The sequence below is a fragment of the Balaenoptera borealis genome (assembly GCF_965194805.1).
Source record: "Balaenoptera borealis genome assembly, chromosome: 13".
Lineage (NCBI taxonomy): Eukaryota > Metazoa > Chordata > Mammalia > Artiodactyla > Balaenopteridae > Balaenoptera > Balaenoptera borealis.
In genome coordinates this window covers 22,676,526-22,693,885 of record NC_138870.1, presented here as the reverse complement: position 1 = coordinate 22,693,885, position 17,360 = coordinate 22,676,526, and the positions used below count along the sequence as shown (strand labels likewise).

The 17,360-nt window shown below is 41.6% G+C and overlaps 1 protein-coding gene across 3 annotated transcripts in view; it reads left to right on the top strand.

The window, feature by feature from the left end:
* The window catches only part of ITPR2 (inositol 1,4,5-trisphosphate receptor type 2), a 519,313-nt gene that overhangs the window by 458,752 nt on the left and 43,201 nt on the right, over positions 1–17,360 (top strand). For 2 of the 3 annotated variants that reach the window (XM_082352042.1, XM_082352040.1), the window contains one exon: positions 4,766–4,926. In XM_082352042.1, coding sequence (XP_082208168.1) covers positions 4,766–4,926 — 161 coding nt within the window. Of the gene's footprint in view, positions 1–4,765; positions 4,927–8,159; positions 8,344–8,475; positions 11,970–17,360 lie in introns of those variants that run through there. The other variant, XM_082352041.1, reaches the window with a different exon arrangement.

Below are 17,360 nucleotides of genomic sequence, written 5' to 3'. Positions count from 1 at the left end.
ACTTCAGAGTCCTCTTCAATCTTTATTATTCATACATTCAATTATTCTGTGAACTTTAGTTGAATGCCTACTGTTTTCCAGCTACTATGCCAGGTGCTGGTAAAACAAGAGTAAATCAGACAAAGTAGTAGAGCCTAAGATAGAAACAGACAAATTTTCATAGCAAAGACACAGAGAGGATCAACCAAGGGAGTCAGAGCTGTGGCAGTGGTTGAGTTGGCTCTTGGAGAAGGAATTCCTGTAAAGTGGGAAAGAGGCTAGATGGGGGCGTAGAGTTTTCAGAGGAGTTGGTGTGTTTGGAGAATGGTGAGAAAGTCAGAGTGACTACAAGACATGTGCACAGAGTAGATAGTCAGTGCATGAGTCTGAGGGCGACTTCAAGTTCACTGGTGGACAGGGACTTCATTAACAGAGGGGAAGAAGAAGGGCTAAAGAAACAAATCTTTGATGAGTTGAGTTTGAGATGCCCATAAGTTATCCAGGAGGCAGCAGGAAATAGAATCTAAAGTTGAGAAGAAGGGTCAGTACTGGGGATAAAGATCGAGAACTCATCAGCGTGATGATGCTTGAAACCATGGGAATGGGTGATCAAGCTTAGAGAGCAAGACCCAGTGAAGATGAAAGACAACCAGTTTCCCTCCCTTATATCCCTCCTCCCCTGTCCTAGCCCCCCGGACTCCTACCCTTAGCCTCTTCTCCCACAGTCTTCCTCTAAATCCTGGCACAGGGAGTTACTTAAAGCACAGCTCCCAGTATGCTAGGCTCACTAAAAAATCTTCAGCATAAAGCACAGACTCCTTAGCTTTGTGTTTAATACTTTTCATGGTTTGTGCCAAATGTACCATTTCATCTTCATTTCCGAGTGTTCCCTCCTGGCCACACCAGAGGAATTGACAGTCCCCCAAACAGGGCATTTGCTCTCATCTCTAGTTTTGCTGTGCTATTTCCTCAGCCCAGAGGCAAAAGAACATGGCTTTGGAGTCAGGAATATTTTTATTTAAATACTGGCTGACTTTTCCGCTAAATAGAGGTGTTAACTTGAGCAATTAATTGAATCCCTCTGAATCTCTTTCCTCACGTGCTAAAAGGTCAGATCGTATTATTGTAATTATTATAGCATATTTGGACATCTTTATAGTTGTCAGCATAAATAGGTGCTCAATAAAAATTAAGTACCTTTTCTTACCGTTCATCTCTTCTCCACTTGCCATGATCATGTTTCATAGGCCAGACATTTAAAGTTTTATGCCTCTTTGAAACCTTTTAAAATGTACCTGCTCAGAACTCATTTTGTCCTCCTTTATGTTTCCTTGGCAGATTATATCACTTCAGAATATAAAACAAGTTGTCTGTTTCCTCTCCCATATTATAGGTTAATTGATGGTAGACATTATCTTTATAGTCCTATGTACCTTGCAACAGGCAGGGAATTGTTTGAATTGAATTCTAGGAGAAAGCTACTTTAAAATGTTCTCCTTTTTTTTGGTAATAACTCTGTTGAGGTACACTTCACATACTGTATGATTCACCCACTTAAAGTGTATAATTCAATGGGTTTAGTATATTCAGAGTTGTCCATCCATCATCACAATCAATTTTAGAACATTTTCATTGCCCTCAAAAGAAACCTCATACCCTTTAGCCATCACCGCTCCCTTCCTTCCCACCAAACCTTCCATTCCTCCTCAGCCCTAGGCAACCATTGATCTACTTTCTGTTGCTATAGATTTGCCTATCCTGGACATTTCATATAAATGGAATCATATAATATGTGGTCTTCTGTGACTTGCTTCTTTCACTTGGTATGTTTTCAAGGTTCATGTTATAGCATGTATCAATACTTCCTTTCTTTTTATTGCAGAAAAATATCCACTGTATGGATATACCATATTTTGTTTATCTTTTTATCAGTTGATGAACATTTGGGTTGTTTCTACTTTTTGGCTATTATGAATAATGCTGGATATTCATGTACATGCTTTTGTGTGGACATATGTTTTTCTTTTGTGTATATACCTAGGAGTGGAATTGCTGGTACACATGGTAACTCTATGTTCAACCTTTTGCGGAACTGCCAAGCTATTTTGTAAAGTTGCACTATCTTACATTTCCATCAGTAGTGTAGGAGGGTTCCAAGTTATCCATGTCGTCATCAACATTACTATTATCTGTTTTTGATTATAGCCATCCTAGTGGAACAATATTTTATGAGTGACATATTCCTTTTTTTCTTAAAGCAATGAGAATTTATTGAAACAATACATGAGCAATTTAAGATAAGAGGTGCAGTAAGCAAAGAGCCATCATGGAGGGCCAGATGCTATTCATGAAACTAAAGCAGGACCCTCAGCCCCACCATACACTATTACCCAACAACTTTTTTCTCAGCTTCCCCTTTCTCTCTGTCTAGAATGGCTTCCCTATTCTAATTGCCTCTCTCTACTTGCTGCTCTACCTCCTGCTTTCTGCCAGTTCACAGCTTCTACTGCCTCATTGCTTTCTGCTTATATCCTACTCTTCTGCACCTCTTCAATTCTGTTATATTCTTAGTGACATATTCTTAATTCATTCAATTAATATTTTATTCAGTGCAGACTATGTAGCAGGCAATATTCTAAGCTATTGGGACCGTTGGTGAAGAAAAGAGACACATATATCTGCCCATGGACATGCAATAAATAATCAACATAATAAGCTCATATCTAAGTTCCTGGATAAAATGATATTCCTTTTTTCTGTGCCAATTAGCAGGCTGGATTTTTCTTGCACAATCATTTTTACCTCTGTAATTGAGACTTGTGGTCCAGTTTAGTAAAACGCCTTTGATATGGCTATATTCAGTCTGTTAAGAGGTGATAAGCACTCTAGGAAAAGGAAGGGGACAAGGAAAGAGTGATCAAAAGTATCGGCAAAACGGAAAAGACAGGCTATAGGATTAAATAAAGTGATCAAGTTAAGCCACATTGAGAAGGTGAGATTTGAGAAAAACTGGAAGGTAAGTGAGTTAGTCAAAGAGATACCAGAGAGAAGAGGGTTGTGGGCAGAGGAAACAGCCAGTTCAAAGGCCCTGAGGCAGGGGTCTGGGTGCGAGGAACAGCAGGGAAGCCATTGTGGCTGGATGAGAGCTAGCAAGGGAGAAGAGAGCGGGAGACAAAGTTAGAGAGGCTGGAGGGCCACATCACTTAGGGCTTAGCAAAAAGATATTGCATGGGATGTAGTTAAACTCAACAATTATTCGATGTTTTTCCAAACTTTGAACTTAACTGGGCATCCTGTATTTTCCCCGGCAACCCTACTTGTAGGGCATTGGAAGAACGTTGACCTTTATTCTGAGGAGGTGAGGAGCCACTGCAGGGTTTGGCACAGAGGAGGGACACCATCCTACTCGGGTTTTTAAAGGATCACTCTGGCTGCTGTGTTGAGAATAGGCCACAGAGAATAAAGGTGGAAACAAGGGGTCTGGAGATTATTTGGGTAATCCAGATGAGACATGATAATGGCTCAGACCAGAGTGGTAACCATGGAGGTGCTGAGAAGCAATCAGATTCTGGGTATATGCTGAAGGTAGAGCCAAAAGAATTTCAACATGAATTGGATGTGGCATGTGTGAGAGAGAGAGAGAGGATTCGAGGGTGACTCCTAGACTTTTGGCTTGAAAACTGGAAGAACGGAGTTGTCATGGAATGAAAAGAGAACATGGGTGGAGCAGCTTTGGGGGAGAGGATTGGATTTTATTTGAAGCATGCTGAGCTGTTGATAGGTCAAGTAAGATGAGGCATAGCCATCAGCCAGCTAAATTTTATGGTATTTCCCGTAAAAAAATATCCAATAATATAATTTAAAGGGCCACGCCTTCATTGGGGACAGGTTTTTTTACTTATTGTACTTTGCATCTTATTGTTTAAAGGGTCTTCTTCATGCCTAAATGGCCAAATAACCTTTTTTTTTTTAAAAAAAAATATGTTTAGGAAAAGAGTAGCCAGGTTTGGAATTCAATTTCCAGATTTCTCCTCCAGTATCTGAACTGCAAAACCAGACTGAATCCCGACATCCCATTTTACTTGGCAGTATAATTCATTTTTCCATAGATGTTTTTCTTCATCTCCATTCATTTCCTTTCATCTACCCTTCAACCTTTGAGAGAAAAGAATCTTACTACCCAGTAAGATTACTCCTCAGTGTCCTTCCAGAGGCTAAAAATATGCCCTGGAAATTGAGCAGACCTTCCCCTCCCCAAAATGCCTGGAACACAGTAGTCTAAGGGGTGGAATGAGCCTGTGAGTCCTTATTGCTCTCGGAGCCCAGATCTCTGTGGACATTCGTTTGCCCTTCACTGATTACAAGTGGTTTTGAAGAGATGACTGTTAACTGCCTTTTCTCTTTTTACCCAAGTTTCTGGTTAAAATGACATTTTCTTTCTGCCCTGATTAGCAAGCGTGCTTTTTCTTGCACAATCATTTTGACTTCTTTTTCTTAGACTTGCGGTCCAGTTTAATTTGACAAGTTTGATACAGCTATATTTAAAATTGTCTGCAAATTTTACATCTATAATAGGACTGTGCATTTCTAAGGATCCACAGGAAAGAAATTAAAAACTGACTTTTTTTCTGGAGGTCTTATATACTACGTTGTTTTTAATCATAACATTTTAAATTGTCATGCTCTTTCAGAAAGCATTTTTTCACAATAATTATTATGTTTTGTTTTTATGCCACGAAGTGAGTGCTGATTAAATTACACACATTGTGTCTCCTGTGATTTGCAGGACTCGAGAGGGACAAGTTTGATAATAAAACGGTTTCTTTTGAGGAGCACATCAAGTCAGAACACAACATGTGGCATTATTTGTACTTCCTAGTCCTGGTGAAGGTGAAAGACCCAACTGAATACACTGGACCTGAAAGTTACGTGGCTCAAATGATTGTGGTGAGTGAGAAGAGGGTTTGCATCTGTGACTATGTTGCATTTTGTCTGCTTTCACCTTCCCTACCCTACCTTTCTCCCAGAACGTAAAGTTTCTAGCAATCATTTTGTTAACTTTTCAATAGGACTGGCAGTCATTGAAGAACCCCTATCCTGGCTAAATCATTGGTTCCTAGTGGACTTCTTGGTTATACAAACCAAATCTAAGCCTCAGGTGTGCAGATGGTATTTCCTGGAGAATTCTCTGTGCAGTGAATTCAGTCCTGTCTGTCATCCTCTGACCTCATGCCTCCTGTCATCACTAATGTCTCAATTCCCCAAACCTGGAACTTTGCCATTGGCAAAAGGAGATTCATACTTTAAGAAATTCCTTGAATTTCAGAAATTAAGGATTTAAGCAATTAAATTGTGTTTGGGGAGAGGATAATGTTCAATCCCAATGGGAGAGCATTGGCTTTTTGTCAGCACACATTTTGGATAGATTGACTGGTGTTGGTGATGGATTTGCACTGATCCTGCTCCAGTTGCTTGTAACTCCTCCTTAAGATCAGTAGCATTGCACAGAGGGCGTGGTTGTCCATGATTTGAACTTTCTTCTGCTTCATAGAAGATTAAAACTAACAGGCTGAAAGAGAAGTCAAAGTTACAACTTTCTTGTACCCATGATACACAATTAGGGAGTGAGTATCATTGAATCTGATATAAATTCTTGTGTATAAACATAGCCATATATTGGATATTTTCTCAAAAATCGTCCTCCAAAATTGTGTTAATAACTATTTGAGAATGAGACCTTAGAAGAGTCGTGACCCTCTTTGATGCTCAGTCCCAAGGATAACATTTAGTAAACACCAAAGTGTCAGAAGAGCCAGGTAACAGTGGGTCTTACGTCTTCCCCTCTGCGAACTTATCACCCACTTAGGAAGACATAAACTACAATATAGGGAAAAACCAAAGAACATTTTCAGAGGCTAACATCTCACTAAGTACAGGTTAATATTGCAGTAGTTTACCTTACCTGACAATATTTATGTGTCACAGGAGAGGTACATGTAAATTGAATTTTTATAATTCAGCATTTTCCATCCTATCTTATTGACATGCATTCTACCGTAAGTTATTTTCTCTCCATTCTTCATATGACAGTGGGCAGAACCTAACATTATTTCTTTTTCTCCACAAATCCTTTTCTGCCCTCTCTCCCTTCTACATTAGGAAAAAAGGTAATCATCTTGAGGCTATGCACTCACAGTCATCATTTATACAGTCTTGATCTCAAGATGCTCAGAGACTGTGTGAAACATTTTGTTTCTTCTTGCTAGGGGAGAATCATGTACAACATTGCATTTAAAATGTGACCTCACACTGCTAGATTTTACCAAAGTTTGACTAAATTGAATTAATATGTATTTGGCAGGCATCCATTATGTCCCTTGGAATAAAAGATTGCAGGGAATACGCTGAAGAGTCTGAAATGTCCCTTCTGTGCCAAGGGATTTAGAGCTTACTAAGAAGAGGAGGGGGGCGATAAACCCAAAGTAGAACAAGCTAAGTTCCCCAGGAGTGGAACAGATGGAAGTCTGGGAAGGCTTAAAGATGTAAAGTGACATCCAACTGGAAGGTGGTGGAAGGGAATTGGGGTGTGTGTGTGTGTGTGTGTGTGTGTGTGTCTGCATGTGCATTACATGAGACAGGGTAGAGTTTGTGCAGATGGGGAGTGTCTGCTGGATTAAGAGTGAGTTCCTGTAAGAAGGAGCAGCCTGAACAAAAGCATAGAAATGGGACATTCAGACACTCAGGGGATAGTTAGTTGCCCAGTTTCACTGGTACACAGTTTACTTGTCAGGAAGTTCTGAGAGATATGACCCAAAAAGTAGATTGGACTTTTGAGCAAGAAGTGTAGGTATTTGGACATTATTTTCTCTCAGCAGTGGGAAGCCACCGAAGATTGTACCTAAGGGAAGAATGTGGCCTGGGGAACAGTGCTCAGGAAGTGGTGTGTCGGCTGGTTCGGAGAAGGGAAAGATGAAGTCAGAGGTGGTACTTGGCAGTTGGTGAGGTTAGGAGGTGGGTGTGGAGGAGCAGGGGAAGGGAAGGACTGCGAGATGAGACAGAGGCTCCCGACACCGTGAGCCGGGTCATTGGGAGAAAGGTGGTGAACGGTTTCAGAAAGTCTCTGTTAGGAGAAGAAACCAGTCAGAGAAGAAGACTTGTGGATTTTGAAATGAGACCAGAGTCCGAATCATGGGAGGGCCGGTGTAGTGACAACAGCATGGACCTTACAGCCAGAAAGATCTGAACTCCAACACTGGCTCTAGCACGTATCTGCTGTGTGGTCTTGATGTCTTGGGTGAGTCTTCAAACCTCCCTGAGATTCTGCATCCTCACCTAAAAGGCAGAAAGTTGGTGTGAGATCAGTGAGATGACATGTAAAAAGTGTCCAGCTTGGGACTTCCCTGGTGGTCCAGGGGTAAAGAATCCACCTTCCAATGCAGGGGACGAGGGTTCGATCCCTGGTCGGGGAGCTAAGATCCCACATGCCATGGGACATCTAAGCCCGCGCACCACAACTACTGAGCTCGTGCGCCTCAACGAGAGAGCCTGCGTGCCGCAACGAAAGATCCCGCATGCCTCAACAAAGATCCCGTGTGCCTCAGCTAAGATCCCGTATGCTGCAACTAAGACCCGACGCAGCCAAAAAAATAAAGAAAATAAAATAAATAAATATTTTTTTTTAAAAAGTGTCCAGCTCATGATAGATACTCAGTAATTGACAGTTTTCAGTGGGATCATCCACATGGAATGACAGTTGAAGCTGTCAGGTTAGCAAGAGGTGGGAGAAGGGAGAAATGCAGAGAGAGGAGAAGAGAAAGCAAGAGACAGAACCTGGGTGAATCTCCCATTTAGGAAAAAAGAGAAAGACAAGTAAAATAAGTAGAAAAGAAGACACTGAAAAGTGTAGAAGAAGAACCAGGCAATGGAGTGTGTTAGAAGCCAAGAGATGAGAATTTCCGTGTCAGAGTTCACAGCATCAATTGCTGCACAGAGGAGACAGGCCCAAGCCTTTGGATTTTGTGATAAGGAAATCACCAGGTGACTTTCACTGTGAGAGAAGACTGCTGCGAAAATGTTGACCCATCTTTAGCTTTCACATTAAGACCCGCATTTTGCCGGGCTCTTGTGCTTGAATTTTTAAGACATACTGATCCGTGTGTCTATCCATCCTCTCCTGTCAGAACTCTCTCCAGAACCAGGACAGGAGGGAGGAGAGCCCACAAGCTTATTCCAACATGAACTGTCTCATTCTCATCCAAGCAGTGCACACCCAAGAGAACAGGCACTGGTCCTGGATTTTAATGGGCAGGAGAAGGAGGAGTGATATTAAGCTTTGGAAGGATGGAAACAAAAAGTCACTTGCCGGTAAGAGTGTTCATTTACTGAAATAGCCTTTTTGGAAAACTTCTAAAAATCTGTAGTTGATGAACCCAATTTGGAAAATCTGTTACTCCAAGCTCCTTGGAGATTATGGCCTCCTAATCTTGATCCTCCTAGAGAGAGAAGATTTTAGAGCACATGGCAAGTTGAAGCATGTCTGCAGCTCAATTCAGAGACTACATTTTCTCTCCCTCCAGGTCAAAGGTAACTACTCTTAACAGTTTGGTAGGAAAACTTCCATTTTCCTACCACTTTAATTTTTGGTCCTTAAAAATAGGTGCATTTACCAAGTTGATTTAAGTGCTTGTTTATCAATAGAGCTTTAGAAGAAGTTTTTAATTCTTCATAATTGATGTAGCTTTTACCCTCAAGGATTTATGCAAAATAAAATAAGGAAGTTCCTCATATTTGTTCACAAAACAACTCGTCTGAATTCTACACACTTTAAGCCTGGTTTGTACCTAGAGGCCCTTAGAAAATGTTTCCTGTCTTCTGGTGAAATGAGAAAAACAAGAATATAACAAGTTTGTGGATGTTTCTCCCTCTGTATATTTTTTCGCCTCCAATACTTCAACTTTATTCTTTACTACCAGGTCCCATAAGGAATATTTATACTAATGTGCATTAAAACATACATTATAAATAAATTAATATATTGCTTCTAGGGGTTAGAATCTCAGGAAATACATTTGTGCCTCTACATCCCTCTAGTGACAGGATCAAGACTCTGAAATATTAACAGAAGCTTAAAACTTCCTCACCCCTGCCTTCAAACCCTACACCAAGCTGTTGGACTATCCACTGTCTGAGTCTTTGAATTAACACAAAACCTCTTCTGGGATATTGTTAGGGGAGATGTGAATAGATCAAGGTATTTTGGGAATGTATTTTCTTCTGGCAAACAAACTCTCATTTTTGATGAGAGAATTGATATTTTGAGCTAGTGTTTATTGGGGACAGAAAGTAAGAGACAGAAAAGAAAGGATCATGCAGAAAAGTAAAAGTAATGAAAGAGAATCCAATAAACTAGGAGGAAAGGGCCTAAGAGGATAAGTCCTGCAGCCTGTGCTAGTAATGGCCTGTGAGCATCACTAAGCCTTTTGCCTCTCCCATTACTCATAGGATGATATTGAAGAGGAACAAACAAAATAGAGATCATTAGAAAAAATGCCCAAGGCTTTTAGAGGTTTCGCTAACATTTTGGAGACATTTTCAGTTGTTCGTTTGCTGATGTATGTTAAGGACCTTTGGGAATATTTAGTACTTAATTTGACAAACAGTGGGATCAAAAACAGAGGTACCTGGAAGGACAGGTACCATGCGTGTTCAGAGAACTGCCCACGTGTTCTGGTGTACTGGGCTGCGACCCAGACCCTGGCTGACCATGCCCCATGACCATGGCTTTGTGGGGACCAGTTTCTCATTTTAGCACATGGCACTTTTAAGCTCTTCTACTTATTTGACTCTTGACTAAAAATTCTTTGTGGACGTCATAGTGATGTCAGCTGGGACAATTTAACTCATGTTTTTTGTTTTTGGGGGGGGTTTTTTGTTTTTAAAATTTTTATTAGAGCATAGTTGATTTACAATGTTGTGTTAGTTTCTGCTGTACAGCAACGTGAATCAGTTATACATATACATATATTCACTCTTTTTTAGATTCTTTTCCCTTATAGGCCATTATAGAGTATTGAGTAGAGTTCCCTGTGCTATACAGTAGGTCCTTATTAGTTATCTGTTTTATATATAGTAGTGTGTTTGTGTCAATCCCAATCTCCCAATTTATCCCTCCCCTCCCCTTCCGCCCTGGTAAGCATAAGTTTGTTTTCTAAGTCTGTGAGTCTGTTTCTGTTTTGTAAGTTCATTTGTATCATTTTTTTAGATTCCACATATAAGTGACATCATATGATATTTGTCTTTGTCTGACTTACTTCACTTAGTATGATAATCTCTAGGTCCATCCATGTTGCTGCAAATGGCATTATTTCATTCTTTTTATGACTGAATAATATTCCATTGTGTGTGTGTGTGTACATACACACACACACACACACACACACACACACAGACACACACATACCACATCTTTATCCATTCATCTGTCGGTGGGCATTTAGGTTGCTTCCGTGTCCTGGCTATTGTAAATAGTGCTGCTATGAACATGGGGGTGCATGTATCTTTTCAAATTATAGTTTTCTCTGGATATATGCCCAGGAGTGGGATTGCTAGATCATATGGTAGTTCTATTTTTTAGTTTTTTAAGGAACCTCCATACTGTTCTCCATAATGTTGTACCAATTAACTCATGTTTTTGTTAACATAATAATTGTCGTGACACAAAAAATAATTGTAAGTTTCTTGAAGGCCACAACCAGGAATAGAGTAGCTTTTGTTCTGTGTAAGACCAGGGCAGATGATAGCTATAATATATATTAAAAGCAATTCAATAGACACTGAGTGCCTCTTATATGCTAGCAGCTGTGCTGTGGGTTTGATACGTAAGGATAAATAAGAAGTAATCTCTTCCCTCAGGAAGCTCAAAACCTTTATTGAATGAGTAAATAAAATAATGAGTGAATTAACAAATGAACGGTTTATTCTTAGCCCTCTGGTAGTTGGACATAATTTACGGAAAGATACACCAAAATAGCTGCAGGAGTTGAGAACATGAACTTCTCATTAGGCAAATGTCATCTTTCCCCTCTTTTAAAATCAGAAGATAAAGACGCAGCAGGAACGTTATGCCACCTGAACCAAGTATAATGAATGCAATATTAAAAATTGGATGGCTGATTTGAGAGACAGGCAATTTAATCCCTCTGTCATCTCTCTCAGTATTTCTGAAGCCCGACCCATCCCATACATGCACAAATCCTCAGGAGTGCCCCTGAAGCTGCTGTCCTAGCAGAGGGGCAGGCATGCACATTGGTGGGTTGTTCAGCATAATTCGCCCTTCAGAATGAATTCTTCCTTGCATAATCTATTAAGGCCTCAGAAAGAGAGGGATTGTCCTTTTAATGAGATAGAAAAGAAATGTAGTCACCCAGAAGGAAGGAAAAGAGCTAAGAATTTTCCAGATGTTGTTTTCTGTGTCTGGAACTCAAAATCAATCTTGTTTAGTTAAACCGTATTTTTGAGGCGTAACTGTTGGAGGGGGGATATATTTGGGCTCATGAAAGACATCTAAGATTTATATGTACCCCTCCTGCATTAGCACCGTTTGCCAACTTAATTTCTGTATTATTGTCATGTGTCATAATTATGAAATTATATGTTCTGATCCTATTATTTCCAATTTATGCTAATTGTGTAATTAGATCAATTGCTAATTGATCTAATTAAGCCAATTATGTAACTGCTCAATCTTTAAAACCTATTTTAAAGACGTTAGAACAGGGGCTTCCCTGGTGGCGCAGTGGTTGAGAATCTGCCTGCCAATGCAGGGGACACGGGTTCGAGCCCTGGTCTGGGAAGATCCCACATGCTGCGGAGCAACTAGGCCCGTGAACCACAATTACTGAGCCTGCACGTCTGGAGCCTGTGCTCCGCAACAAGAGAGGCCGCGATAGTGAGAGGCCCGCGCACCGCGATGAAGAGTGGCCCCCGCTTGCCGCAACTAGAGAAAGACCCAACACAGCCATAAATAAATAAATAAATTAAATTAAAAATTAAAAAAGACGTTAGAACATAATAAGACACTTTTAAAATGCTTACATTTCAAGGCAAGCTGGGGGCGGGAGGTTGTAGCTTCAGAATGCACAATTAAGAAGGAAATGTCTACATTCAAGGAGACGCCACCTCTACTGTCCACATTTTAAATCCAGACATGTGTCTTCAATTTAAGAGGGATCTTTTTCAGTTCCCATCTCTGGATTTCATTTTTGTTGTGGGACCTATCCTCTACATTATCCTAATTTCCTATTTAGTATTCGTACTATAATCCATGAGTTACCACATATTTGTGCACGTTAACGTCTTTCTAATTCCCTTCTTATTTTGAAAATAGAGATAGAAATGGTGAATATTTAACAGTGTGGCTGTACACAGAGTCTTCATCTCAAAGACTGTCCTCAGCGCCGGAAGTGAGGGTGGAAGGATTTGGGCCAAATTGTTTTAAATGAGATTCGGATGGAAGTGGGATGGGGAATAAGGTCGAGGGCAGGCACTTGAGGCGTGGACTCTCAGAGGTCATTGACTGCTTCCTGAATTGATCAGAAACCAAATCTGCTGGCGTGCAGGTAATAGTCCTCAAAGTTCAAGAAGCTAAAGTGGCTCTTGTTAGTTTTTCTAATCAGTGTCTAAGGAGAAGCTCAGTGTCAAGGAAGGAACCTGGGCATCAGATTCTGAAGTTTGACTTGCTAGGTAGGATTCCCATTTACAAGATCAATGACTTATTCCCTCTGTACTTCACGTTACCCATCAATGAAGAAAGTGTAATCAGCCAGTCAGCACTCAGAATAGAATAAGATGAATTGTCTGGAACCTGGAGGTCTCCTGCTGTGCCAGACCCTGTCCCTTTAGCTGCCAGATCATGGGGAGAAGGGGGAGGTAGGGATCCCAGGGAAAGAACCTGGGCAGAGAAGGCTGCAGGGTCATGGGGGCGGGGAGTGGGATTTGGAGGTCTTGGGACAGCAGGTAATTTGGCAACTGGGAAATACTGCAACAGTTTTAGCAACTAGTATAGCCGTATCTATGCAAACCAGCTGAATATTGACCCTGTATATAACAAGACTTTCCTTGCAGAGTTGCTACCAGGATTAAATCAAATCATACATACTAACAGTACTATGACTGATGGGACTTCCCTGGCGGTCCAGTGGTTAAGACTTCGCCTTCCAATGCAGGGGATGCAGGTTTGATCCCTGGTCGGGGAGCTAAGATCCCACATGGCCTCTAGGCCAAAAAAACCAAACATAAAACAGAAACAATATTGTAACAAATTCAATAAAGACTTTTAAAAAATGGTCCACATCAAAAAAATCTTTAAAAAAAAAAACAACAGTACTACGACTAATATAAATTGACATTCGATGAGTGCTGTTTGCTGGATGCTATGCAGTTTGACATGCACGATCTCTTTAAAGGCCTTGTATCAACCCCGGGAGGCAGTCTGATGTGATTATCCCCATTCTACACATGAGGAAACTGAGGCTTAGGGAGGACGCAGCCAGCAGAAGGGGACGCTGTGTCGGTGACGTGCGGGACACGTGCAAGTGGCCGGCGCGCGTGCTGTTGTTCTACGATGATGCTGTTAGTCGTGTAAAGCTAGCAGCAGTGCTTCCTGTGAGGGCGGGTGCCCAGCACAAAAACCTCGTGCTCTACAGAAGAGGGACCACAAACGCGCCCTGCAGGCCGGGGCTGGGAGTAACCTGGCTGGGAGACGGGAAGTCAGCGGAGAAGCCTACAATGGCAGGAAGGCCTGAGAGGAATACAAATATGAAAACTGTCCTCGTTCAGATCTAGCTGGCAACTGCCAGCTTCCTGCAAAGATTAGAAGGGTTACAATGACAATTAGTACAGTTGCAGGCAAGAAAGAAGCAACAGGACGTTTCCATTTAATTTGACAAGCATTTACTGGGAGGACTATGCATGAGGCACTGATGGAAACAAGAAAAGAACATTATCACTGCCCTTACGGAACCACAGTGGGATAGAAAAGACAGCTATATTCACCAGAAACTATAGTGCAAATCAGAACTCCCATGAGAGAGATAATAGATGTTCAGACACACAGTAGCTGGAGAAATCTTAAAACAAATTATACCAGTACACCCCTGATTTATTAAAACCCTTCAGTGGTACTTGGAATAAAATTCAGACTCTTCCCCGTGGCCCCCTTATGCCATCTGGCCACAGCCTACTTCACCAATTCCATTCCATCCCACCTTCCTTAGCCCACGACAGTTCAACCACATTGGCCCTTTTCTTTTTCTCAAAAATTCCACACTTTTCCCTGGTCAGTACCTTGGCGTGTGGATGCCTTCCATTTACAGTGGTTGTCCCCCAGCTCCTTCCGTGCCTGGCCCCCTCCCTGACACCCCCATTCTGGTTACTTCCTTTCCTATTACCCATTAGAGCACTTATATTCATCTGACCTAATATTGTTTTTATACTTATTGACATGTTTATTCCTCTCCACTACGACTCAGGCATTTACACACCTGTTTTGTTCACTGCTGATTCCCAGCCCCTAAATTAATGCCCAACACAGAGTAGACACTCAGCATAGATCTGTTGAACAAAGTAAATAAGACACTGAGGCACTGGAACCCAGGTGACAGGACAGCCCTTTCTGCCTGAAGGCTCCAGGGATAACTACACAGAGAAGATTAGGAGGAGAGCTGGACCTTAAAAAATGAGGATTTTGTCAGAAAGGATGGAGAGGAATACATTCCAGGTGAAGTGTGTATCTTTAAGGGAAAGTGTAAGCAGAGAAAAAGAAAGAAAACTAATTCAGTGTATACTATGTGCTAGCAGCTTTGCATGTTATCCTATTTAATTATACCCATTTTATGTTAATTGAGGCTCAGAGAAGCTTATTACTTATCCAAGGTTCTCAGTAAATAGGGCTTGAACCAGGATCCAAACACACATTTTTCTGGCACCTTTGTATATGATTTTACCTTTAGCTATTACATCTCCTAGTGAAGAATCAAGTAGAACGACTAAGGTCAAATATATGCAAGTTCAGTGTTGGAGAAAAGGTAGGGAAAAAAACCCCAAACCCCAACCAAAAGACCTCCTTTGGAAGGAGGAAATCTCTTTCTGCTTCTCCAACACGTATTTTAAGGAATTAGAATCCTTAGTTGTTTGTTTTTTTGTTTTGTTTGTTTTGTTTTTAATAAATTTATTTATTTATTTTTGGCTGTGTTGGGTCTTTGTTTCTGTGCGAGGGCTTTCTCTAGTTGCGGCGAGCAGGGGCCACCCCTCATCGCGGTGCGCGGGCCCCTCACTATCGCGGCCTCTCTTGTTGCAGAGCACAGGCTCCAGACACGCAGGCTCAGTAGTTGCGGCCCACGGGCCCAGCCGCTCCGCGGCATGTGGGATCTTCCCAGACCAGGGCTCGAACCCTCACCCCCTGCATCGGCAGGCGGACTCTCAACCGCTGCACCACCAGGGAAGCCCCCAGAACCCTTAGTTTTTAAGCTGCAATAGTTGAGGTATGATCCAGAATGCCTTAAAACTGCAAACCAATAAATCTTTTTCCATCAGTTAGATTTGTTCATCCAATAAACGCAGGCTCACAGGCTGAGTGCTTACCGTGCTCCAGGCACCGGACTGCCTAGGGATTCAAGGTTGAGGCAAATACCGTAACTTCCTTCAGGAAACATTGGTGAAATACAGCAGAGAAATCAAATAAAGGGTGGTGATGGCCCAGTGCAGCTGTGGGGCCTGCTGCAGAGCAGACAGCCTGGGCAGGGAGGCTTCACGGGGTCAGGCCTGGATGCTTGGGTGAGTCAGTAAATGAGGATGGAGCAGGTGGAGGGAGCAGGTCAGCCTGTCTAGGGAGAGAGTGAGCCTGTCCAGGAGGAAATGTAACTAGGAGCCTGATCACAAGGTCCTTGTGTGCTCGGAAGTCTTTACCCCGAAAGCTAAGGGAAGCCCTTCAGAGATATTAAACCAAAGAGACAAGGTCAGATGTGCATTTTAGAAAGTATGTTCCATAACAGTGTAGGAAACGTATTCAAGGGGGCCTTCCTGGAGCAAGGAAAAAAAGAAGAAAACGGGTAGAAAGATTTCATTTCCTAGCAACAGTGATGAGAGCTGGTATGAAATGCCACTGCGTATTGAGGTGAAGTGATGGGTATGAAAAGATTCAGGCAGAAGACTCACCGAAGGCAAGAGGAAAGAGGTTTCAGTCTCCGGCCTTGGAGAGTTGGGGGTGCTGGGTTGAGCAGTGGGGCCCAACCCAACTCCTAGGGGTTCCTCAAGGGCCAGCTGAGGAGATGTGTCGATATCAGCGTCCAAGTGCACAGGAACAATTTGCGCGTCTAAGTGCATATGTCCAATAAGAAACTGAATAGATGGGTCTCCAGTTCCCACAAGGAGTTAGAAAAGATCAACTACCACAGGGGGAAGATTTCCAGAGCATAGAGCAGTGCCTGGTATATAGTAGATACTGAATACAAATTTGTTAAATGATCATAAAATTTATACACCACTGGAGTATACTTGATAGGCGAAATCACAGATTTGGATGAAGCTCTCCAAGGGAAACTATACAGAGTGAGTAAATCAGAGAAACATGCTCTTAGAGAGACGGACACGAAACTGTAACTGTTATTTAATACTGATAATAACAACTAATGATAATAATAATGTGTAGGTCCTACCACCCAGATTTTACTCATCAAAAAGTAGAACCAGCAAGGAGAAAAACAATTTTCATAGGAGGGCTCCAAAAGACGATTTTAACTTTTCATCAGCCAGCGAACCTAGAAGTGTTTTGGTCAATATGTGGATATCCTGTAACCCAACACTGATTAGTAAGCTTTAGTGTGGAATTATGCCGCAAACTCAAATGTTTAGAGCAGAGTGATTTGGGCTTTGTTCAGTCTATAGAAGCCTCTCTGAAATGGTGACCCATCTTAAGGCATTTATTTGAAGCTTATAAAGGGATGCTCACATCTCTGATTCTCATAACCTTGATAAAAAGATTTCTTCCCACTGTGCCAATGAAAATCCTTGTTTCAAAGTTCTAGTCATTACCGTCAGATCTTGTTCAATTCTCAGTTGGCTCTCTGGAATAATAATGTTCACATTGTTAGGACTGATACGTTTTACTCAGAAATTCTGGCTTTCTTCCAGAGAGTAGCAGATGCCATCAAAATGTAAGTTGTGGGAATGAGAACTATATACTGTAAAGCCACACAGCTTCTGTCTAATGGTTTGTTTTGTTTTTTGTGTTTTTTTTAGCAAAGGTTCTTCTTTTTTTTTTTTAATTAATTAATTAATTTTTGGGTGTGTTGGGTCTTCGTTTCTGTGCGAGGGCTTTCTCTAGT